The sequence below is a fragment of the Cricetulus griseus genome, chromosome 8 (genome assembly GCF_003668045.3).
Source record: "Cricetulus griseus strain 17A/GY chromosome 8, alternate assembly CriGri-PICRH-1.0, whole genome shotgun sequence".
In the NCBI taxonomy this organism is placed as follows: domain Eukaryota; kingdom Metazoa; phylum Chordata; class Mammalia; order Rodentia; family Cricetidae; genus Cricetulus; species Cricetulus griseus.
Genome location: NC_048601.1, coordinates 92,294,659 through 92,320,729, shown reverse-complemented (window position 1 = coordinate 92,320,729; position 26,071 = coordinate 92,294,659). Strand labels below are relative to the sequence as shown.

The 26,071-nt window shown below is 46.4% G+C and overlaps 1 protein-coding gene across 1 annotated transcript; it reads left to right on the top strand.

Moving 5' to 3' along the window:
* The first annotated feature begins 314 nt into the window (after nt 1-314).
* On the top strand, nt 315-25,460 carry Gpnmb (glycoprotein nmb). The gene is made up of 11 exons (XM_027429578.2): nt 315-535; nt 7,527-7,679; nt 8,531-8,674; nt 11,193-11,366; nt 13,874-14,032; nt 14,327-14,887; nt 19,242-19,340; nt 20,467-20,569; nt 21,340-21,548; nt 23,954-24,050; nt 24,485-25,460. The coding sequence occupies exons 1-11, from the start codon at nt 466-468 to the stop codon at nt 24,636-24,638; spliced, it is 1,923 nt and encodes a 640-aa protein (XP_027285379.1). The 5' UTR covers nt 315-465; the 3' UTR covers nt 24,639-25,460.
* The last annotated feature ends 611 nt before the right edge of the window (nt 25,461-26,071 follow it).

The window sequence follows — 26,071 nt, the reverse complement described above, 5'->3', positions numbered from 1 at the left end:
CACAATGGCATCTCATTGGAATGACACCAGGGTATCTGTCTGCCCTGGGCGCGGGGAAGGAATGCTAGCTGGTGCTGCTGTCCAAATTCTGGAAAGATGCGTCCTATGAACAGCAAGGAAGAATGTCAGAATAGGACGTTAGGAAGCTCCCTTTGAGCTAGGAAAGCGGGAGAGGTGCTAGAAAAGAAAAGCGAGGAGCAAATGTAGGATCACAAAATGAAAATACCGTGCACCCCAAGTCAATAAATAGACGCCAGGGGCGAGTGAGTCATGAGCACGAGTTCATAAGAGGTGGAATTCGAGAGATCAAGCCACACTGCTTAAAACATCACATGATCTTTCCCGGGCCCGGTATTTCATAAAACAGAGCGGGGCGCAGGAAGGAGGCTGACACGGTGACTCCTGGTGGATGGGCGTGGGGAGTGAGAGTCAAGCCCTGACTGATTGCGGGCGCTCGGACTCAGCATGGAAAGTCTCTTCGGGGTCCTGGGATTTCTGCTGCTGGCTTCAGGACTGCCGCTCCAGGACGCCAAGCGTGAGTCCCGCCCTCTGAGGGCGTTTGCATTGGCTGGTACAAGCGATGGGTCGGGGGCCCTCGTGTGTTTGGGGGTCTGCAGGAAGCGGGGTCTGTTCCGAATGCGGGGACTGTGTTATTTGCTTGGGGCTCATAAAGCAAAAGCCACGCGGCCACTGGAAGCCGTTTCCACCCTGACCCGACTGTAGCTGGAAGCGGGAGTACAGTCCATACCCCAAGAATAAAGCAAGTCTCCCAAGCCACCCTCATCTGCTTCCCGCTCACAAGGGCGGAGCTCTTAGATGAGGAGGCTCTTGCTAACTTTGCAGAGCTCCCCAACCGTACCCCCTGCTCACCACAGGGCGCACTGCGGCTCCAGTGAGGATACCAGGGACCAGCAGGCTCCACCCTGGGTGAGCTCTACGGCAGGGGCCCTGCCAAGAACGCTGATGCCCAATAAGTGCAGGGGCGTCTTCTGGAGTTGGGCATCCTGGTCCAGCATCCTTGGTGCGCAGCGCGGGTGGAGCAATGTTACAGCACGCCCTGTTGTCCCCGCCGGGGTGTGGCTGTCCTGCGCTTTGCAGAGCTAGTGTGCAAGGGGGAAAAAGAGCCACTCACCTCACTTGCAGGGGACAGGGCCCAGCCAGAACCCGCATCTTCCCTGAGCCCGAGTGTGGCCGCCTGGTGGTTACCCCAGCTACCCCAGGTAACCCCCCAACTCCACCTTGGCCTGGGACAATTGCAGAGGAGCGGGCCACCTCATCTCCCTGCCTCCTCTAGTGCAAGCCAGGCCCTCTCTTAGGTCGTCCTGACTCGGGTGGATCTCAGGCCAGGCAAAGTGGAACCGCTGGGGAACCCTACACCAGAAGATTGTCCCACCACAACCCCGCCCCGAGTGCTCAAAGCCCGGGACGCGCCCCTTTGGACTTCAGACTCAGAGACAGCAGGCAGCGAGGTGCCAGGTGGAATGTCCCACCTCGTGTCTAGGTATATCGCCTTCACAGAACGAGGGGAATCTGACCTTGTGATTGTCGGGTTTCCCCGGATAAGAAACCCCGCCACTGAGCGGGCCAGGAATTCGCCCCGGGTCACACAGAAAGCCGATGGAAGGGGATGCATGCCATCTCATCCGCCGTCCTTCCTGCCAGGGTTTGGGGTAGGACGGAGTTAGGTGCGTGCCAGCTGCTAGGCTGGGCACGAGTGAGGAATTAGCTTCACTAAGTTTCCTTTTCCTCGTTTGCAAAAGTGGGTTCTAGAATCTTGGGAAATCAGCTAGCAAAGATGCCTGGCCAGAACACATATTCAATGGCAATTCTTAAGGACCGATCTGAGCGCCACCACACCCCCCCCCCCAACCTCCCGCGGACAGACTATTAAGAGCCTGGAGGAATAATAGAAGTAAGTTGTTAAAAGTCAGTAAAACAGCAACCAAAGCCAGGCCGTGTGGCTCGCACCTTTGGTGGTCCCAAAACCACCAAAGAGGCAAATGGATCTCTCCGTGAGACAGTTTAGTAGTACATAATGAGTTCAAGGACAGCCTGAGCTACATAGTGAGACCCTGCTTCGAAAAAAACCCAACCAAACAAACAAACAGCCAGAAATTGAATAATAGGGCTGTCTGCTACTGGGATTATCTGGTTTTCAGTTGAACTTCTATGTTTTCGGAAATTGTGCATGCATTCGAAATTGAAAGAAATAATTCAGACAAGCTCCAATATAATCTTTACTTAGTTTGCTCAAGTGCAAAACTGGACAACCAAGTATCACAGCCAAGATCCTGATAGGAAGACAGTCAAAGTACAGAACATGCCCAAAGCCACCACAACAATCCCATGCCCTTTTAAAACCAAATACCTTCCTCTTCCCAGCTCCAGTTGCTGGCCACTAGGAAACTGTCCTTTAAATAATCTTATTATTTATTATATTATTTCCAGAATGTACACAATGGAATTTTACAGTATGTGACTTTAGACATTGGCCTGGGGTTTTTCTTAGTTTCCTGGGATGTATTGATATTGCTGCTGCATCAATAGTCTGGTTTTGTTTTGTTTTTTCTTCCTGAGTAGTAAGTAGTTCATGGTCAGGATGCACCACTTTAACGCCCACCCACTGAAGGGCATCAGAGGTATTCCAAGTTGGACTATTCCGAGTAAAGATGCTATGAATTTCTCATGTGTGAATTTTTGTGTGGTTACAAGTTTCATTTCTCTACGAGTGAGGGTGGCGCACACCTTTAATCCCAGCACTCAGGAGGCAGAGGCAGGGGGATCTCTGTGAGTTTGAGACCAGCCTGGTATACAAAGTGAGATCCAGGTTAGCCAGAGCTACACTATGAGAGCCTGTCTCAAGAATAAGAAAAAAGGGGCATGTTGACTTTTATTAGAATTTAGAAGAATGGCTTCACCTTTTCAAGTTCTAATTCCTTGCTGTCACCAGGCAGACACTGGCACCACTGTTTACTTTGGTCTGCAGAAGGGCACATCAGTGACCCGCTAGTGTCTGATGTCTGCACATCTTCTGAAGTGTGTGCTCATGTCCTGTCCCATTTTCAAATCCGAATTGCTTCCCCCCACCCCCAGACTGGGTTTCTCTATGTAGCTTTGTAGACCAGGCTGGCCTCCAACTAACAGAGATCCACCTGCCTCTGCCTCCCCAGTGCTAGGATTAAAGGTGTGCGCCACCAATGCCTGGCTTGAATTGTTTTTTAGTATTGGTGGAACTGTGGTGTAGCTTTCTGTTGCTTTTTCCCAGAGGATGTCACAGAGCAGAGGTTTCTTACTTGAATAAGGGCTCATACGTTAGTTTTTCCTTTTATGGATTATGCTTTTGGTGTTAACCTAAGAATTCTTGTCTAACCCTAAATCCTGATGTTTTCATCTCTGCTTGCTGCTTTTTAAGATGTGTCTTTTCTCTATTGTGGGTTTTTTGGGGTTTTTGTTTGTTTTTAACCTTTAGATTATTGTGGGGGTGGTGCCTGAAGAGGCCACAAGAGGGCGCCAGATCTCCTGTAGCTGGAGCTCCTTGACATGGCTGCCAAGATCCACACTCATGTTGTTGTGCCAGGTTTGCGGAGCCCAGACACTAACCCAAGGAGTCGACACTCTGATGCAAAAGCAAAAGGTTTCTTTTCATTTCAAGCTGGCCAGCTAGGATCTCACTGCATGGTGGGCAAATGAGATCCCACCCAGCCAAAAAGAGAAGCTTTTAAAGGGGCAGACCATAAGGTTGAAGGCCACAAATTACAGAGTTTCCATGGTTACTTAAGGTCATACAAAGTACAGAGTTAGTCAGTAACCATACATTTTAAGGGAGATACATTTGACTGAGATAAGACAGGGCACGGCTTGCAGGGTTACAGAGTCATAGGGTCTGTCAATTATCCCCTGGGCAGGGGAATCTTTACAACCAGCAGGGCACCTTTACAACCAGCAATTAGCAAAGGAATGCTAACAGGAGTGATGGATAGTCACCTCTGCTTCTCTGGGAGTAGGGCTCAGGCGCCAGCCATGGCACTCCCAGCCATTAGAAGTCCCCACCCCCCTTTTTTTTTCTTTTTAGAGCCCTAGTTTTTTAAACTTTTATTAATTTGAATTTTTGGTCCCTCAGTGTCTGTGGCAAGAGCTGCCCAGACGACCAGTGAGTTGTCTCCCCAGCTCCTCTAATGAATGATTCTATGACTGGTCTGAGCTCTGGAAGGGTAGATGGAACAGGTTTGCTTCTGACTTCCCTGCTCCTCCTCTGCTCCCTGTAGTTTCCTTTCCTTTCCTTTCCTTTCCTTTCCTTTCTTTCTTTCTTTCTTTCTTTCTTTCTTTCTTTCTTCCTTCCTTCCTTCCTTCCTTCCTTCCTTCCTTCCTTCCTCCTTTCCTTTTTTCTTTTGTCAAGACAGGGTTTCTTTGTGTGACCCGCTGTCTTGAAACTCACTCTGTAGACCAGGCTGACCTCAAACTCACAGAGATCCACCTAATTCTGCTGAGATTAAAGGCGTGCTCCACCACCCAGCTGTACTTTCCTTTGACTTCTGAAGTTTACAAGCAAAACACCTATCTATGCGGTTTTGTCTGTGTTGTTGGTTTTTTGGGGGGGGGCGGGTTGGTGGTGCTGGAGTTCAAAGCCAGAGCCTCTGCATGCCAGTCAAGCACGGTACCACTGGGTCACACCCCAACACCATCTGTGCTTTGGTTGCATCTCTAAAAACACTCTTCCTCCGGATCTGAGGGCAAAGACTCTGAACAGTGAGAAAGAAGCGCTTGTGGGCATGAAGGAGGTGAATCTCCTTTTGCACTAGACTCAAGATGACCCTGGTGAAGCTTTTAGCTCTCTAGACCTCGATGTCTTCATCTCTAAAGGGAGGCTGAAAGGAAGCAGCTTAATTCTTTGCACAAGACAGAGACCAGGCACCATTCACCCGTTCAATGCTATTCCCACTGCATCTGCCTCTCTGTTGAGAAACCAACAAGAAGTTAAGAGATGGCTCAGCGGGTACATTGCCTGCCTCACAGGCACAAGCCTGAATTCCATATGCAGCAGCTACAAAACAAGCAGGGCATACACAAAAGCAGGATATACACCCATCTCTTAGTGTAAACAGGGCATATACACAAAAGCAGGATATATACCCGTCTCTTAGTGTAAAGAAGGTTGAAACAGGCAGATCTATGGGGCTGGGTGGCCAGCCACTCTGTCCTAATTGGTGAGTTCTAGACAGCATTTCTGAGGATGGCATCTGAAGTTGTACACACACACACACACACACACACACACACACACACACACACACACTGGCAGGGGATGTAGCCCAGATTCCCTAACATGTAAGCATTTGCTAAACTGTGAGGGACCCAGAGTTCTAAGTACCCTGAGCCATCATTCTACTCAGCACGTAAGAGGCAATGTCTTGAATAGAAGAAACAGATTAGTGCATGCATCCAAAATGGATTCTATGAGTAGCCACTAAATACCACGCCTCAAGGTATTTCTTCCAGCATCTAAGACATGAAGACAGTTGCTGGTCTACAAGAGTTCATGGCAAAGATGCAGGATCATATAAATTGATGAGAAAACAGTTGTAGACACTGTGTGGTTAGAGGCTGCCTTAGGTCACACAGTTAAGCTTTGGGCTGGAATAGAAAAAGTTAAGATGCTTCTTATCTTATACATTCAGCCCAGAGGTAGTGTCTTAGGGTTTCTACTGATGTGATGAGACACCATGACCACAGCAATGCTTATAAAGGAAAGCTTTTAATTGGGGCTGGCTTACAGTTCAGAGGTTGAGTCCGTTATCAGCATGGCGGGAAGCATGGTGGCTCACAGGCAGACATGGTGCTGGAGAGGGAGCTGAGAGTCCTCCATCTGGATCCACAGGCAGCAGGAAGAGAGACACTGGGCTTAACATCTGAACCCTCAAAGCCCACCCCCAGTGACACGCTTCTTCCAACAAGGCCACACCTCCTAACAGTGCCACTCCCAATGGGCCTATGGGGGCCATTTTTATTCAGACCACCACAGGCAGGCGGCACCAGAGCAGTGACCCAATAATGTCATCTAGGTGGTTATCATTTCTTTCAGCATTCTAATCTGACACCACTGACTGTTGGCTGTTTCCTCACACATGCGTATTCATGGTTAAACATGGCTGTGATGGCCAAGCGTCATGCCCTTGCTGTGCCTCTGAAATCAGTTCTGAAGAGAGAAGGCCGAGGCCATCTCTCACATGTCTGCTTTGTAAAGAGGGACACCTCCCACAAACCCCAGCAGACTTCCTCCCCGCTTTCCTAAGCCAGGATACAATCATCTTCCCCAACTCACACTGCAAAGAAAGCTGGGGCATTGAGCCTTTGGAATCGTGATCTGTTGTAGACAAGGATTAAAAGAGGGGACTAGGCAGGCAATGACCACTGGGTAAGGATCAGCCAATCTGCTACAATGTTCAAAGTGCACAGAGACCACAAGACCAGCCAAGTTTTCAGGCGAGACCAAAACAAGCAAAACAACAGCCAAAAAACTCAATTTAAGATTATGAGGAATTTTCAAAGAATTACAGCAAACTTTAGAGAAACCAAAACAAAGCAAAGAGATATAATTTATAATTCAGTGGTGGAGATAAAATAGAATCCAGTTATAATCCCCCAAACTACAAGAGAAGGTAGCTTTAGTGAACACCTATGATCGCAGCCCCTGAGAAGCGAAAGCACAAAGGTCAGGAGTTCAAGGTTATCCTAGGCTACACAGTAAGTTTGAGGGCAACCTGGAATACAGCAGTCTCTGTTTCAAAAAAAAATCAAAATATATAGATAAGAAAAGATAAAGATATTAGGTTCAAACCCACAATCTCTGTCATTACATTAAGTAGACTTATTTTATGTTTATTTGTGTTGGGGTGGGGCATGTGTGAAGGTCAGTGGACATGCTTCTACTGTGTGAGTTCTAGGGATGGAACTCAGGTTGTCAGTCTTGGTGGCCAGTGACCTTACCTGCTGAGACAGCTCACCAGCCTCAGTAGACTTAAAAAAAAAAAAAAAAAAAAAAAAAACTTGGAGTTTCATTATATAGTTCTGGCTGGCCTGGAAATCACTATGTACACCAGGCTAGCCTCAGCTTCATGAAGGTCTGCCTTCCTCTGCATCCCACGTGCTGGGAATAGTGTGTGCCACTGCACCCAGCCAGACTTTTGTTTTGTTTTGTTTTGTTTTGTTTTGTTTTGTTTTCCCGAGACAGGGTTTCTCTGTGGCTTTGGAGGCTGTCCTGGAACTAGCTCTTGTAGACAAGGCTGGCCTCGAACTCACAGAGATCTGCCTGCCTCTATCTCCCGAGTGTTGGGATTAAAGGCATGTGTCACCAACGCCAGGCCTAGCCAGACATTTTTTAAAGCACCTTTATTTACTTGATATATTGGCTATATTATACATGTGCTTCCCAGTAATCTAAAATGAAAAGCTTCATTGACCATTGCCATAGAAGTGCTAAATGAGAAAAGGAACAGACAAAATCTTTTGTTTTCCAAACACGAACATAGGATTTCGTGATGTGCTGGGCCATGAACAGTATCCAGGTCACTTGAGGGAACGCAGCCAATTACGTGGCTGGTCTTCTGATGAAAATGAGTGGAATGAAAAGCTCTACCCAGTGTGGAAGAGGGCAGACGGCAGGTGGAAGGACTCCTGGGAAGGTAAGTAGAAATCTCCCGCAGCTGTGGCAAGGGCCTTGGACTCCAGGCTTCAGGCCCTCACGAATGACCGTGCTCTAGGTGCAAATGAGCAGTCCCTGGGTATAGCAAGCTCTCCTTCCTCCCAACACCCTCACTTTCTAAGTCACCATATCACCTGGACTTTTAGACATTTGCAAGTATTTTAGAGAGCAAGCAGATTTGGACTCAAACCTATTGACTACCGTGGCGTAGGCAACCTCAGAAAAGCCGACACATGGCCTCATCACCCATAAGTGTGACTTGCAGAAGGCGTATCATTTCAGGAAGGCCAAAGGCTGAGCCTCCAGTCGTGTGGTTTTAAGGTTAAAATCTATACACTTTCAACATGTGCTTCCTCAATCCAAAATCAGATTGTGTGTGTGTGTGTGTGTGTGTGTGTGTGTGTGTGTGTTGGTGTTTTGTCTATGATATCTGTGAACCACATGTGTGCCTGGTGCCCAAGGAGGTCATTAAAGGGTCATCAGATCCCTTGAAAGTGGAGTTACACTTACAGATGATGGTGAGCTGCCATGTGGGTTCTGGGGTTGAACCAGGACCCTCTGAAAAAGCAGCCACTGCTCCTAACCACGGGGCCATCTCTCTAACCCCTTTTGTATATTCGTTCCATGTTTAGAAAAATCCTTTAATCACTCAACTTACTTTTTCTATGATACTGTACTGTGAAAGCTAAAGTTAGTATCCAGGAAGTAAATTTAACACACTGTAAAGAGGCCTATGGATGGCACAGTCCTTACCAATAGATATTACTTTATTTTAAACACCTTTGGTGAAAGGCCTTCTGAGGGAATGAACCCCGTTCTTTGTTGCCCTAGGAGGCCGTGTGCAGGCAGTCCTGACCAGTGACTCACCAGCTCTGGTGGGTTCCAATATCACATTTGTGGTGAACCTGGTGTTCCCCAGATGCCAGAAGGAAGATGCCAATGGTAACATCGTCTATGAGAAGAACTGCAGAAATGGTAAGAAGGCCAGCTCCTTCCTGGAGCCCCAACCATGATCCTAATGCTCACGGGTGCTGTCACCAACCCCTGCCACCCTCCTCCTCAAGCTGGGTGACAGGGATGTGTGGAGCTGTCCAGCCCCCTCACCAGTGTCAACGCTACCCAACCCTCCTTAGCAAATTGCTCCTGTGTGAGTGGTGGTGGGGGGTTCACTTCCCTTTTAATTAGCCCATATTTACTGTACAAAATATTTTCCTATACATAAGTCATGAACTTTGATCATGTCCATCTGCAATTCCCCTTTCCTGTCCCTCTTCCCCATGCTGGTTCCAGCTCCTGCCAAAATCCCCCTTTAAGCTCTGCCACTGAGATAGGACAAACTCCATGAACATGCAGAGCCCTGAGCTCCATCCCCGGGGCTACACACACATTCCAAACTGTGTTTCCTCCACTGTCACACCCAGCTAGTGCTTCGTGTCCCCTGGACAGAGAATACATTGTCTATACTCAGATTCTCGGTTTTTTGCCTGTTTGGCCACAAAATCGATACCACCCAGGGCCCCATTTGACAGGTTTGTTTCTGTTGACTACTATTTTTAAGCAGACAATATTCTGCTAGTACAGAATATTCTGCTGAAGATGAATGGTCTGATTTTATTTTGCTCTTAAAGAAATACGTCTACTACCCAAGTTAAAAGAGCATAAATACATCAGGGAAAACTCTCTTGTCAGGATTGTTCACTCTGGAGATCTCAGATAACCCCTGAGCTTACTCAAACAGTGAAGATGTCCCTGCACTGTGAGCTGCCTGTGCCAATCACGGCTTCTGCAGATCTGTTGTGTACGTCCCTCATTATCTTTTTAAATCTCCCTCAAGGAAAACACTAAATTCTGTATGGATGGAGGTTAATTATTTATCTAGTGGTAAATATGTAATATTCTCTCTCTCCCTCTCACACTCCCTTCTCTCTCTCTCGTATTCCTATCTAGCCCAGGCTAGCCTCAAGCTCATGATCCTCCTGCCTCAGTCTCCAGAGTGTTGGGATTATAGGTATGTGTTACTATACTCAAATATATATATGCATATATATAACCACACTTAAGAGGTTTTTCTCTGTGTAGCCCTAACTGTCTTGGAACTTCCTTTGTAGACCAGGCTGTCCTTGAACTCAGAGATCTGCCTGCCTCTGCCTGCCGTGCCGAGTGCTGAACTTAAAAGGTGTGCACCATCACTCCTGGCTTGAGACACCTTAACTGTAACAGAAAACTAGGAAAAACTCAAAGACCAGTGGAGTTGTGTTAAAAGGGCACAGGAGGCAATGTAGAGGGGTTTCTCTTGACTGTGTCTGGGACCATTTAAGAATAAAAAGGAATAACAACTAGTAGCCTGATAAGGAGCTCTTCAAGGACACAAACGAAGGGATTGTTCTGAACTACGTGGAAAATATCACACATTTGGAGAGGTTATGCTCAGGCATGCAGTGCCAGCCGTCACTTGCATCACAGCTCACTGGCTCCAGTCTGAGTTCCCTGTAAGAAAGGCAGTAGCTGAAAACCACGGAGGGCTGCCAGCACCCTGCTAGGCCCTTCGATGCTGCCTTTCTGCACATTGGTGTACTTTAATACCGTGGTAACCTCTGTGAAAGGCTCCTGCGGTGCCACTGGGGGTGACATTCCACACCAGTAACCAGCTTGGTCGCCATCTTACAGTCCTGGTGTCTGCAAAGCCAAGAGATCCCCTTTTTAGGATTTATTTTTATTATTTACCTATGTGTAGATGTGTGTCTGTTGTGTATGCAAGTGTCCTCAGATGCCAGCAGAGGGTGACAGATTGCCCGGAGGTGAAGATTCAGCTGTTGGGCAGGAGGCAGATTCTTTTTATCTGTGTCCTGTCGGGGGAGGGGGTGCTGGGGCGGGGGGGGGCGTGGCCACGCGCTGCAGTGACCTGAGGAAACACTCCCTTTAGGGGGGTCTTCTGCTGAAGATTTAGGACTTAGCAGAGACTCAGAACTTAGCTGTGGTATCAAATGAGTGAGGAAAAGAAGCTGAGGAGAGTGTGCAGCTAGAAGACGATGCCCCCTGTAGTTTGTTTTGAATAGCACGGAGATTTGGAGAGTCAACAGGAAGACACCTGTTAAGTAAAATCTCCAGATGGACGGTTCCTGGAAATTGATACTATAATACTTTATTGAAATGCATAATCGCAGTGCACGAGTTATCAATACACCACGGATGGATTCTGAACATTAACATTAGGGGCTGGAGAGACGACTCAGAGGTTAAGAGCACCGACTGCTCTTCCAGAGGTCCTGAGTTCAATTCCCAGCAACCACATGGTGGCTCCCAATTTGGCCTGCAGGGTTACACGCAGGCAGAGTGCTGTATGTATAGCAAATAAACAGAGGGAGGGAGGGAGGGAGGGAGATGCTAGTCCTTAGCAGCTTTTACGGTGGTTCGGTTCCGGGAACATGAAGTGTTTGAGCATTGGACATTTGGAGGCCAGAAAATTAACTCGCCCTGTTTGTTTCTTGATTAGATTTGGGATTCACTCCTGACCGATATGTCTACAACTGGACAGCAGGGGCAGAGGATGGCGACTGGGAAGGCAACAGCAGCCGCAGCGAGCACCTGGAGTTCCCTGATGGCAAGCCCTTCCCTCACCCCCATGGAAGGAAGAGATGGAGCTTTGTCTACATCTTTCACACACTTGGTGTGTTTTACAGACTCTCAGCTGTTCACATTTCTGCCACACTTTAACGTTGTCTTCCTACATTCTCTAACGGGAATAACACGCGCTCCTCTGTTGGCTCTCCTAACTCAGGGAACAGTGAGGGAAAAGTGAAATCCTGGTTAACCGCGACAAGTCTGCAGGACACCACAGAATAAAGTGAGAACGAGAAGGATGTGGATTTGGCTCTCTCTTACACAACAGCAGACGATTAGTCTAACATAGTACTATGCAAAATATTTACTTGAACAGTAGATGGTTGCACATTTGTTTATTCATTATTTGTAGGTGTTCTAAGTGAATTAGTGAACGTCAAAGAAGCATTTTCTCTTTGCTTTGGAAATTTGGAAACATTGAAGAGTACAAACAAAATATAAAAGTCATCTACAAATACCACCGGAGATGATCGCTGTTAGTGATGCTGCTGTCAGTATTGATGCTTCTTGTTTAAGATCATAATGGATACGCATTTTTATTTTGCTATCATAGCATATGACTATATTATTTAAACTTCCTTACGTTGTCTTAATGGCTGCATAATACACCACTGTGTGGGTCTAGAACAACCTAGACACTGTTTTTCTCTGGCATAGTCTACCCTCTGTTTTCCAAGAACATAAAAGTCATTGGTTCACTTTGCTGCATTATTAGTGAAGTGTTACTTTAAGAGTAACAAAATTAATCATTTTAACAAGACTGCTGTATTCTCAGTACATCACTAGAGTGCCAAGTATATGGATCAGTGGTAGAATGCATAGCCAGCATATAAAAAGCCCTGAGTTACAAAGTCAGCAACACACACACACACACACACACACACACACACACACACACACACACTCACACACACTCACACAATATACACTCAAACACATACTCACACTCTCACACACTCACATACTCATACACTCACACACTTACACATACACTCACACTCACACACATACACATACTCACACTCACACATACTCACACACTCACACATATACTCACACACACACTCACACACATACTCACACACTCAAACACATACTCACACTCTCACACACTCACATACTCATACACTCACACACTTACACATACACTCACACTCACACACATACACATACTCACACTCACACATACTCACACACTCACACATATACTCACACACACACTCACACACATACTCACACACTCACACACATACTCACACTCACACACACTCACACACATACTCACACTCACACATACTCACACACTCACATATACTCACACTCACACACATATACTCACACTCATACTCACACACACTCACACACATACTCACACTCACACACATACTCACACACTCACACACATACACACACTCACACACACATACTCACACTCACACACATACTCACACTCACACACACTCACACTCACACATATACTCACACTCACACACATATACTCACACTCATACTCACACACACTCACACACATACTCACACTCACACACACTCACACTCACACATATACTCACACTCACACACATATACTCACACTCATACTCACACACACTCACACACATACTCACACTCACACACATACACACACATACTCACACTCACATATACTCACACACATACTCACACACTCACACACACATACTCACACTCACACATACTCACACACACTCACACTCACACACATACACACCCAGGAGCCAACTGAGGCTACATATTTGGAATCTGTTCCAATTGAGCAATCCTAGATTTCTAACAGTTTTGTCCCTTCTCTTCAAGCATCCTTTTCCTTCAGCATCAACAAAGCAAGACCACTGAGCAAGTACAGAATACGCCAGACAGCATACCTGTCAGAAACTGGCTTTCCCCAGGTGCCGTCCTAGCCCTGCTGGTCAGGTCCCCAAGCCTGTCATTCACTGACCTGCCACTTCTGTGGCCAGCTGCAGTGAGTTTCAGGGCTGGCTGCAGCGGGAAATGGAGTGACTCAAATGTGTTCATGGAGGCACTCCCTTTGCATCTGTGACCCACAGTTGCTCCCTCTCTCCTGTCTTGTTGTTTTAGGTACAAGTACTTCTAGAAAATGGAGGTACAGTCTCCCAGAAAATCTAAACAGAGCCATGCCCAACTACTTATATCAATTGCTTTTTAAATAGTTACAAAAATAACATAGATTTGTGAATAAAGAACTTTTAAAAACTCTCCCAGATACCTCACCATTTTCATCAAAACTTAATAAAGTGTTGGCCTGTAAATTAGGGACTAATTATATTGTCTCACTAAAGAGCTCTTTCACCGTAACCAGCTGTGTGCAGTTGTCTGCGCACAACTATAGAGTTGCCTAATCGGGTTTTGCATAGAGTCCAGCACCATAGCATGGCCCCCCTTTCCGGAGCATCTAGCCTGTTCTCTCTCCAGGCAGCCTTTAACTAGCCTTTCAGAAACAGCTTTGTCTAGTGATCATGCCATATCACCAATAACTAAAATGTCCATCTTCCACAGGTCAGTATTTCCAAAAACTGGGTCGGTGTTCAGCACGGGTTTCTGTAAACACAGCCAATATGACCCTTGGCCATCAGGTCATGGAAGTGGCTGTCTTTCGAAGACACGGCCGGGCATACATTCCCATTGCTCAGGTGAAAGACATCTATGTGACAACAGGTGCGTATTGTGAGCTCACATCTGTGGAACACGAGGCATTTGGCCCTTTGGACAACAGCAGATTAAGAGAGTCAGCAGATTAGGAGAGTCTGAATTAGGATAAAATTTATCTGGGCTCCGAGCAGAGCTGAAATATTGAGTCCTGTGGCACCCGACCTGTTCCCCAGCTGAGACACTCTAAAGTTTACATAGGAGAAGGTCTCATTTTAATTGTCATCCAGAGCACATCATTGTAGCCCTCCCTCACAGTCAAGCAACAATGTGTTTTCTTCCTTTCTTCCGTGCATCTTCTAGATCAGATTCCTATATTTGTGACCATGTCCCAGAAGAATGACCGGAACTCATCTGATGAAACCTTCCTTAGAGACCTCCCCATTGTGTTCGATGTCCTCATTCATGATCCCAGCCACTTCCTCAATGACTCTGCCATTTCCTACAAGTGGAACTTTGGGGACAACACTGGCCTGTTTGTCTCCAACAATCACACTTTGAACCATACGTATGTGCTCAATGGAACCTTCAATCTTAACCTCACCGTGCAAGCTGCAGTGTCTGGGTCATGCCCTTCACCTTCATCACCTCCAGTCACACCGCCAGCACCCACACAGCCAATAACCACACCGCCAGCACCCACACAGCCAATAACCACACCGCCAGCACCCACACAGTCAATAACCACACCGCCAGCACCCACACAGCCAATAACCACACCGACAGCACCCACACAACCAATAACCACACCGCCAGCACCCACACAGTCAATAACCACACCGACAGCACCCACACAGTCAATAACCACACCGACAGCACCCACACAGCCAATAACCACACTGCCAACACCAAGCCCTTCTTTAAGTGAGTACTTTCTGGGTAACGAGGGGGTGGGGGTGGGGGTGGGAGTTTTCCTTAGTTATTAAATAACTTAGTCAATCAGCTGGAGACACTATGTAGCCCTGCTGGCCTTGAACTTGATCTTTAAACTAGGCTGGCCTCAAACTTGTAGCGATTTCCGTGCTGCTGACAGGTTTTCATCACCCATTGCTATTCCTTTATAGAATGTTTTCAATTGTAAAATTAATTCACATCTCTTAGTAACAATTCAAACAAACCATGAGGAAGCCTAGCACAAGAGAAGTCCCCCTGTGTTTTCTCCCCTGGGTCACCCTGACGTTGCTGGTCATGCTTCTGTCCAGATCATTTTCTGCGTGTTTACAAGCATTCTACATGGGCACATAGGTTTTGTCACTTGGGATTCTACGTAAATGGGTTCCTGCCATATGCTTTGCTCTGCGATCTGCCTCTCTTCACTAAACACAGACAGCTTTCAGTTACTGCCGCATAGAAATCTATCCCCCCTGACTGGGCGGCAGCACAGTGTTCACAGGCGTTCACAGGCGCATTAACAAACACCCTGCCTGCTTGTTGGTGAGCAGTTAAGGGATTCCCAAGTCAGTTACAAATGTAACAACAGCCTGGCTGCCGTGGCCCAGGCCTTTAATCCCAGCACTCAGGAGGCAGAGGCAGGTGGATCTATGTGAGTTCAAGGCCAGCCTGGTCTACAGAGTGAGTGCCAAGATAGGCTCCAAAGCTACACAGAGAAACCCTGTCTCATAAAACCAAAAAATTAAAAATAAAACATTAAATAAATACAGTGTCAGGCATATCCAGACAGCTTCATTTTTGGAGACAGGGTTTCTCTGTGGCTTTGGAGGCTGTCTTGGAACTAGCTCTTGTAGAGAGGCTGGTCTCAAACTCACAGAGATCTGCCTGCCTCTGCCTCCCAAGTGCTGGGATTAAAGGCGTGCGCCACCAACGCCCGGCCTCTAGGAAAACTTCCTTCTTGCTTGCTTATTCTCCTCCTGTTCCTCTCTCTCCCTCCTCCTCCTTTTCCCCAAGGTCTCACATAGCCCAGGCTAGCTTCAAACTCGATGCAGCACCAAGGGTGATGACCTGGAGTTGCTGCTCCTCCTGCCTTCACTGTCCAGTTGCTGGGATTTCATGCATGCACCACCACACCAATGCTGGCCAAGTATTCTGCCAGCTGAGCTACATCTCTAATCCCAAGAACCAGTTTCTTTATCTGCAAGTGTATCTTCTTTACAAATCGAGACAGAAGCTGTAAAATTCTAAATAAGTTATAGATGCCTTAGTGTTTCAAAATCTGGCTAAGTTATTTAATTTTGAGTTTTAGAGTCACATTTATATAAAAAAAACAGCTTGCTTTTCTTAGAAGCTATATCATAGCATTCGTCAAAAATATTTCTGAAGCCAATTTTAAGGGGTATTTTAGTTTGTTGCTATTGTTTTCCCTATGCTGTCCTATAAAACAAAAGCCAGTACCCCTTATGCACTCAGCTTTACTGAGAAGGGAAGAGATCTATTTTCATGCAACGGTGCGCAAACTCCACCACAGTCAACCCAGAATGCCTTAAAGCAGCTGGGGTGGGGGAAGGCTTAGAAACAGGGTCCCAAGTGATTACAGAAGTTAACCATGACTTTTACATTTTTGGTGTGTGTGTGTGTGTGTGTGTGTGTGTTGTGTGTTGTATACATATGTGTGTGGGTCACCTCACTCCACACTAGTCTGTGTGTATAGGCCAGCAGCTGATGCCAGGTGTCTTCCACTATGGCCTTTATCCTTATGTTTTGAGACAGGATAGCTTGCTGGACCTGGGGCTTGCTGTGTCAGTTAGGTTGGCTGTCGAGGGAGCCACCTGGGATATAACTGTCTCCACCCAGCCCAGGGCTGGGGTTACAGATGTGCTGCCACGTGGCTAAGCATGACATAAAAGGATTTTTCCCCTAGAGAGCATTTGCAGCTATGTAGACCATATAAGTGAGTTTGTATTCTTTTTGAAAATTGTATCTATTATTATTATTAGTGGTGGGGGTGGTGTGTGTGTGTGTGTGTGTGTGTGTGTGTGTGTGTGTGTGTATGGCGTTGGTTTTCTCCTTCCACATGGGACCCCAGGATCATAATCAATTTCTCAGGCTTACACAACAAACTTCTTTACCCATTGAGCCATCTCACTGGCCTGGCTTGTATTACTGAACTTTATTATTTGGCAATTAAAGATGTGCCCTATGTCTTGGTGAGTAGCTTCAGGATAACGTTCAGCTAAGCTCAGAAGTCTAGGGCTCCAGGAATGTAGCTGAGAAGCAACATGCAGGCCTGGGCTCCTTCCCCTGCACTACAATAAATAAACAAGAAGCAGCTTGAAGCCCTGTCTCAAAATTAAATAAATAACCAAGTGCAACCCCAGGCCTGAAAAACCAAAGCCAAGTTGAAGAGGGCACTAGGCAGCTGACTGAGTCATGAGAGTGGGACACGTCCTGTTTTTCTATTAAAGAATTGTCTCTTTCTCTGGCTGCTCTTGTTCATTTTTCAGACTTTTGTGAGTAAATCTGAGGAACAGAACAACCTTTGTAAGACACAGATCCGACATCTGCAAAATCCCATGTGCATCTAAATAATTCTACCTAAAGCAGGACCACTGACTTTTGTTGTCTTTCTCCTAAAGAAGTCTTACTTTAAAATACAACAGAGTCGTGGTTCCATACTCAAATTGACAGCTAAATTCTGCTCACCCAGAACTTAAACGAAGGGATCCTACATCTCTTAGGGGAAGAACTAGGATTCTTAGCAGCCTCACACAGACCAGCCTCCTGGTCTAGAGTCCATGGGGAAAGACTGAGCGGATGTCTGTGGTCACCTGTCCTGCTGATGAACCACTGCACAAAGTCTCAGATGGCAACTGGGCTGGGCACCAACCTATGAGTGTAGCAGAATGTCAGACTATTATTAGGAATCATTGATTTTTTTTTTTTTTTTTTTTTTTTTTTTTTTTTTTTTTTTTTTTTTTTTTTTTTTTTTTGCCAGTCATGTTTGGTTCTATTCTAGCTCCGTGGGCTATTCAGTCTTGGGGCTCCTGGTGTCAGCATGGTCTCCCATACAGCAGGAGTATTCTGCTAGAGTTGTGGTCTGGGATCCTCTCTTTTTCTTTCTTCTGTTGTTTTGAGAGGGTCTTACTATGTAGCCACAGGAATTTGCAACCTTTGTGCCTCAGCCTCTGGATTACAAGTGTGCACCACACCTACTCTTTTTTTTTTTTTTTTAGCCTTTAAACTTTTTAAACATTAATTTACTTATTTTGTGTGTATGGTCACTTTGTCAATGCACCACACACATGCCTGGTTCAGTCCCATGCTAGCAGAGGGCATCAAATCCCGTGAGACTGAAGTTATATGTGAGTTCTGGGAATCAACCCAGGTCCTATAGAAGAGCAGCCAGTGCTCCTATTGCCCACACCAGGTGAGCACCGTGCTGCTGAGTCACACTCAAGTTCAAAGCACAACCCCAGATGTTTTTTTAAACTCAGGAAGCAAATGAAAAGTGAAAGACCTACCAGAATACACGAACAGGTCACAGTAGAGGAGGTGTCCTGGCCTTCACACTGGTACCCCTTGTTTGTCCACACACCATTTAATTCATCTTTCTTCTATGTGCTGTTCATCAACAAAACAGAGCTAAGATCACTGTCCTCTTGGGCTGAACAATTTAAGCTGAACTGAGATGAAGCATATGAACCCTCTTCTCTGCCATGTGTGGTGTTCATGCCCGTGTCAACAGCACACATTCACTTAGGACTTCACTCGCTCAAGGCTGCCTCTGCTCCCTACCCTCCCTGCAGCTTATTTATGGTCGTAAATGGCCATAACACCTACATATATAGGAATCTACACACATTTATTTCAAGTTTCTGCCTTAATTTGAAAGCTCTGGAGTTCTTGATGCTTGGTTTTGTTTGGTTTTGGTTTTTAGTTTTTAGTCCTGGCTGTCCTGGAACTTGAGATGTAGACCAGGCTGGCCTTGAATCCACAATCTCAAGTGCAGAAATTAAAGGCCTATGCCCCCATGCCTGACTTCTTCTACAGGGAAGATGGAGCTAGGAGCAGATGGTGCCTTGGACATGACAGTTCACACTTACAATACCAAGTAATAAGTAGGGATAATAAGATCTGGAGTTAAGGCCAGCCTGGGCTATACAGTGAGTCCCTGTCTGGAAAAAGATAAACACCAAAACCCGCCAAAACAAAAATAATAAAAAACAGATGGACAAAATGACTTTATTTTTTGTTATATCATGTTGCCTCCACTATATTATCCATCCTTATTTATTTTAAACTTTTATTATTTGAACTTTTTTAGTGTCTATGGTTTATAACTCCATGGAGCTGAGGGACTTTTCCAGCGAAAACTGCCAGATAAACAGATACGGTTATTTCAGAGCCACCATCACAATTGTAGGTAAGGCTAAAGACCAATGGAGAAGGATTCCAGAACCTACAAGGCCACCCATTCACATTGCTCACACTAGAAGGGTAGAGATGAAGGAGCAGGGTCACCTGTCTTGTCCAAGGTGATGCAAACGTGAAAAGCAACATCTCATAGTCTCCATGTTCCACTCATCCACCTACCAGCCTTATGCTTTCTGGTAAACTTCACCCCTGGGGCAGCCCACATGCTAAAGAGCCTGGGCTTGGATCCCATGGGAGCCTCCAGGAATCTCAATGGATGGGGGAAAGAAAGCCAGCATGGAGTGCCCACTGCTTCCACTGTGACTTTTACAAAGTCACTCCTTTCTGCCTGTAAAGGGGGAATGAGCCAGCCACCACACAAGGCTGCACACTTCAGGTTCTGCCCCAAGGTCCCAGCAGAGAAAACAGGTGGCACCACAGCCTAGCCTGGGCATCCATGTTTCTAGAGACAGAGCTAGAAGCTTTGGCTGTGCAGTGTCTCTGGGGACAGGACCAGCCACCTATGACCCAGGAGCTGGTCACCCTGTGAGCCTGGGGGCAGCATCTGCCCAGTCACCTTTTCCTAAACCAGCTCCCAGAAAGGGGGTGCCATCTTCTAACACGCACCAGGCTCTAGAGCAAAGAATCTCGGAGGGTAGAACAGGTCCGTGTGACTATGAAAACGCTGCATGGGTATGAATGAAAAGCTCTGGGGACAACTTCCCATGTTTGCTGGATTCCTGTTTAGTAAGCAGGCTATCACTATTTGCTTTTCATTCCTGTCAAGGGGCATCTCTTAGTCTGTCTAAGTTTCTGTAGTAGGGTATGTAGGCTGGGGAGCTTATAACAGTGGGGAGTCATTGCTTGCTGTCCTGAAGGCTGGATGCCAGATCTGGTGATGGTGCGGAGCACTTCCTGGTTCGTAGAAGGCCACCCCCTTGCTGTATCCTCACATGCAGAGGGGACAGGGGGCTCCCTGGGCTCTCTCCATAAGGGTGCTGATCACATCTCCAGCAGAGGCTTCGCCTCCTCACACTGTAACAGAGCTGGGATTTCAGCACAGGAGTCTATGGCAGAATGGTTTCCTTTGCTTTCTGTTGTATTTTAACATTTCTCTATGGTGGCTGTTTTACTAGAGGGGATCCTAGAAGTCAACGTTATCCAGATAGCAGACGTCCCAGTGCCCATGCCCCAGCCTGAGAACTCCCTGATGGACTTCACTGTGACCTGCAAAGGGGCGTAAGTACAGTGCCATGCCAGAGGCCCCTACCGGAATAAAGGGCGTGGCCACTCGTCATCCCTTTGAAGTTGATTCAAAATTCTGCATATTAGAAACCTCAGACAAGCCGGGTGTAGGAGAAGGGGTGTGTCTCTGTAATCCCCGCCAGCAGTCAAGAGGCTAAGGCAGGCAGGAGAGCATGTGCTGTATAGTGAGCCTTTCTCTCAAAATAAAGAATAAAGAGGGGGCAGTGTAGAGTGCATCTGAGCACATACAAAGTCCTGGGTTCCATCCCCATCACTGCATAAAACAGAATATGAGATACATGCCTGCATCAGAGTACTCTGGTGGTGGAGGCAGGGCAATCAGAAGTTCAAGGTCAGCTTTAACTATATAGTGAGTCTGAGGCTAACCTGGCTACATGAAACCATGTCTTGAAAGAAAAAAGGAAAGAAAGAGAGCTGGGGGGAGGAAAGAAAGGCAAAAAGCCTTTTAAGTGTTTAAAACTGTTACTATGCCAGGCGTTGGTGGCGCACGCCTTTAAATCCCAGAACTTGGGAGGCAGAGGCAGGTGGATGGATCTCTGTGAATTCAAGGCCAGCCTGGTCTACAGAGCTAGTTCCAGGACAGGCTCGAAAGCTACACAAAGAAACCCTGTCTCGAAAAACCAAATAAACAAACAAAAAAACCAGCAAAACCCCTCAATACCAACACCACCAAAACCTGGTGACATTGTACTCTTTTCTCCCTCATGTGATCTGTGTGCCCTCACCCCAATTCCATTTCACAGCACCCCCACAGAAGTTTGCACCATCATCTCTGACCCTACCTGCCAGATGGCCCAGAACAGGGTCTGCAGCCCAGTGTCTGTGGACCAGCTGTGTCTGCTATCTGTGAGAAGAGCCTTCAATGGGTCTGGCATGTACTGTGTGAACTTCACTCTGGGTGATGATGCAAGCTTAGCCCTCACCAGCACCCTGATCTCTGTCCCTGGCAAAGGTGAGGTTTGCTTTATAATTTTATGAACATTTCCTACTACACTACACACCCAATACTAAAGCCCTCAAAAGCTTCACTAGCAATGTCTATCTCACAGCAAGGTTCTTTGAATTCTTGTTAATAGGATTTAAGAACTGGCATTAAGCTGGACATGGTGGGGCACGCCTTTAATCCCAGCACTGGAGAGGCAGAGGCAGGTGCATCTCTATGAATTCCAGGCCAGCCTGGACTACAGAGTGAGTTCCAGGCAGCCAAGGCTACATAGTGAGGTTTGTCAAAAGAAAGGAAAAGAAAAGAAACCTATCTAAGAACAAGACTGCAAAAGCATCCTGCCTCTTACAGGACAGGGCATATTGGTATCTGCCTGGGAGCTGGGGAGGAGAGAGATACAATGAAACAGTCAGGCCTGTGACTATTTCACTGTCTTGACCTCCAGGAGCTGTGGAGCTAGGACTGTCCAAGCTCCTTGTTTTTCAGAATTACCTTTAGGATCTTAGCTTGCTGGGCAGTGGTGGCACACACCTTTAACCCCAGAACTTGGGAGGCAGAGGCAGGTGGATGGATCTCTGTGAATTCAAGGCCAGCCTGGTCTCCAGAGTGAGTTCTAGGACAACCAGTGTCTTAGACAGAGAAACTCTGTCTCCAAAAACCAAAAAGAAGAAAAGAATCTTAGCTTACTCCATTTTGTTTCCTTGTGCTGGCAAACTGCTAATCTCCTGCAAGGTTTGTAAGGTTAACTCTTAGCATCTGTGATTTTTGTTCCAGTGAGTGATCACTTTAGATATGACTTAAACCCATTATCAAAAACTAAATAAAGGGGACTGAGGTGGAGCACAGTAGTAGGATGCTTGCCTGGCGTGGGTGAGGCCCTGGGTTCCACCCCCAGCATCAAAAGACAAAAATAAGAATAGAGAAATTTGAGGGGATATGGTAGGACATGCCTATATTTCCAACACTTAGGAAGAGTTGCAAGTTCAAGGACCACTTGGACATAGCCCATGGGGGGGGGAGACGGAGAGAAAGAGAGAGAGGGGAGAGAGAGAGGGAGGGAGAGAGAGGGGGAAGGGGAGAGAGAGGGGGGAGAGAAAGAGAGGGAGAGAGAGATAGAGAGATATTCCAGTCAGTAAAATGCTGACCTTGCAAGCATGAGGACCAGAATTCAGATCATCAGAACCCATAAAAAGCTGAGAGTGGTGCTGGACACCCTCACTCCCAACAATGGTAAAATGGGAGGTGGAGACAGGCAGACTCCTGGGAGCTCACAGGCCATCTAGTCTAACATACGTGGCCAAATTCCAAGCCAAAGAGAAAGCCAGTCTCAAACAAAAAGAGGAATGGTATCTGCAGTTGTCCTTTATCTCCACACGTACACAAGTTCACACACGCGCACACACCCAGACACAGACACATACTCTCTCTCTCACACACTCACACACAGACACATACACACAAACACACACACGAACGCACACACACACAGACACACACACACACACAAAAGTCTGAAGGGAGAAAAAAAAAAACTAATCCAGTGAGTCTTCTAACTTGGTAACTTGAATTTCAAAATCAGAATTTCAGAAATAGTCATAGTTCAAAAGGAAGCCCTCTGACGTTTAAGCTGGAATTCTTGTTATTGGTTGGTAGTCTGTCATTCAGCGGTCCACTTTGCTGCCCAGCACAAATAGGATAGAAGTCTACACTGGCTAAAGAACAAAACAAGGAAGACCCCTGCTTTCCTGAGCAATAACAGATGTTATACAAAAATTTTTAGACCAATTCAATTTTACAAACTGAGCAGCTCTGTAGTCAGAAGAGGCTCAAAGAGGCACATGCTGTCAGGACCCAGGGACAGCCAACGTGGACTGCTTTCTCAGTGAGGCCTGGAGTCAATCAGTTAAACTGCTTGTGACTGGCTGAAACCCAGCCGGTTTTGTTTTAAAGAGTGTGTGTGTGTGTGTGTGTGTGTGTGTGTGTGTGTGTGTGTGTGTGTGTTGCCTGTATACCACATGGCTATAGTGCTTGCCTAGGAGAGGCAGGCAGGGTAGTGACAGAGAAGGGCTGAATGGTGCACTCAGGAATGCTGGGAGGGCACCAGAATTGTGGAAACCTGAGGTGAAGAGGCAGGCAGGTAGCCAGCACAGTGGATCAACAGGTAGCACCTGTTGGCACCCAGGTGCCAACAGCTCGGCAGTGTCCTGAGAGGGTGTCACGAGACTGTGACATTCTTCCATGCTTGCCATGTATTCTCAGCACACAGTCTATATATTGTTTAATGGGAAAGGGAACCTCATGCCCAGAGTGCTGCGGGGTCTTCGGCTCCCCCCTCATTGAGCGGCACCACAAGCGCATGTCTTCCCTCCGAACAAACGCAGCTCAGCTCACGTGGGTTTCCTTCTGCTTTAAAGACCGAGCCTCCCCTCTGAGAATGGCAAACGGTGCCTTGATCTCCATCGGCTGCCTGGGCCTGTTTGTCACCATGGTTACCGGTATCTTGCTGTACAAGTAAGTTTCTCGTTTTAACAGGGTACATCTCTACAGCAGGTAGTCAAAAGCAAGTAGCATTCTTCCGTACCAACATGCCGTTTTCTTTTTTCCATTTAAATATTTGTGTAGGAGAAGAAACTCATCCGCAGAACCATGAGTACCAAACTGGGACCTATTAATTTTACTGTGGTGCTGGATTTGTTTGTTTTAAACCCAAAAGTGCTCCCAGATGTCAGTAACTTGTCAAAATTGTGTCTGTGTGATGTTTAACAAAATCTCCACGTGGGCACTTCCTTCTTGAAGAGAAAGTAGCTGTACTCCTCTAAGATGTGGGGGTCTCCCAAGAGACAGACTGGGTTGGATGGTTAGCTCTTTTAGCACCTGGCATGAAAAACACTGTAGAAAAGAATTTAGTTAGGCTGAAGGTATTTTTTAAAATCCTTTGTTTTCAGAAAACACCAGGCATACAAGCCTATAGGAAGCCGCCCCAGGAAGATGGTCAAAGGCAAAAGCCTGAGTGTTTTCCTCAGCCATGCAAAGGCCCCGTTCTTCCGGAGAAACCGGGAGAAGGATCCGCTGCTGCACAGCAAGCCGGGGATGCCCTAAGTCTTCAGCCTTCTTTCTGACCAGGAGCCCACTCCAGTGTGTTTATGTGAGCCGTGCAGAAGCACGGGACTAGAAACGCTCTTTTCCAAAGGATCATTGTAAAATATCTATGATGGTTTAGGAGGCTAGTTATATGGCGCTTTAGAGAAGGCATGAAATGACTTAGTATTTCCTCCTGTTTGTGTCCTGGTTTTTACTGTGTAAGTAGGACGCACACACTGTGTCTGAAGAGTGACGGGAAAGTCATTGCTCCTGAAGGTCCTAGGTTAACTAGGAGAGGAGACTACATGCTTCCCAGCTTTCCAAATAGCCATGTGCTATTATTCTTGACCTGAAGACCAGGCTCCATCTAACTGAACATGCCTGAGCTCCTGGCAGAAAGATAATACAAGCTTTTTGTATTGTGTGTGTGTACATGCTATACTCATTAAAGACAGTCTAATTAGCGGGTGTGATTATTTTATCAGGGTGAAAACTTTTCCTGTCTAGTTGGATGACATCCTCATCTATTCTTTATCCAGGAACATTTATTTAGTGCTTTCTGTATACCAACAGTGATGCTGAGACTTGGTCTTGCACTCAGAGTTGATGGGCTGTTGTGCACATCCTGGCTCTTGGTGCCTTCCAGGGTTCCTATGTAGAATGGCGTGCTATGGTTTTTGTAAGGTAGGCCACTTCTTTTCCTATCAGTTTCTGTGTGAAAAGTCATATAGGAAATAATCAAGGATCTCACCTCTATTTGTAAGTAAAACCCTGTGCCATATGTTAGACATGACATTCTTTTTTTCTCCTTCTTGAAAAATAAAATGTGGGATGAGATGAGCCCTCGGTGGGATTGTTATTTTTCTAACGTATTGTTTGCTTTTCAATTACATTTATGATTTTAGCACAGAAAAGTCCTTTAAGCCGGGCGTTGGTGGCATACATCTTTAATCCCAGCTCTTGGGAGGCAGAGGCAGGTGGATCTCTGTGAGTTCAAGGCCAGCTTGGTCTTCAAAGCGAGTGCCAGGATAGGCTCCAAAGCTACACAGAGAAACCCTGTCTTGAAAAAAAAAAAAAAAGAAAGAAAGAAACAATCTTATTTTACAAATCAATCCCAGTTTCCTCTCCCTCCCATACTCCCATGCCCCCCCATCCCTCATCCTACCCACCCCCATTCCACCCATATAAACATGTAAAGGAAGAATTTGGGGAGGCGAAAAGCAGTGCAGCAGCAGAGTGCTTGCCTTGGCTCTATTTCTAGCACAGAAAAAGAAATTTAATTAAATAAGGGAGGGTTTTTTATTTTTTGTTTTTGTTGTTTTTTTTTTAATAAAGAAGAGGCCTTAGTCTTTGATTCTGAGCAGTCAACATCTTATTATAAATAAGGAATAGGTACTAGTTTACAAGTAGGTGGACTTTTTCTATGAAGTTTGCAAATATCTTAGCCTTTG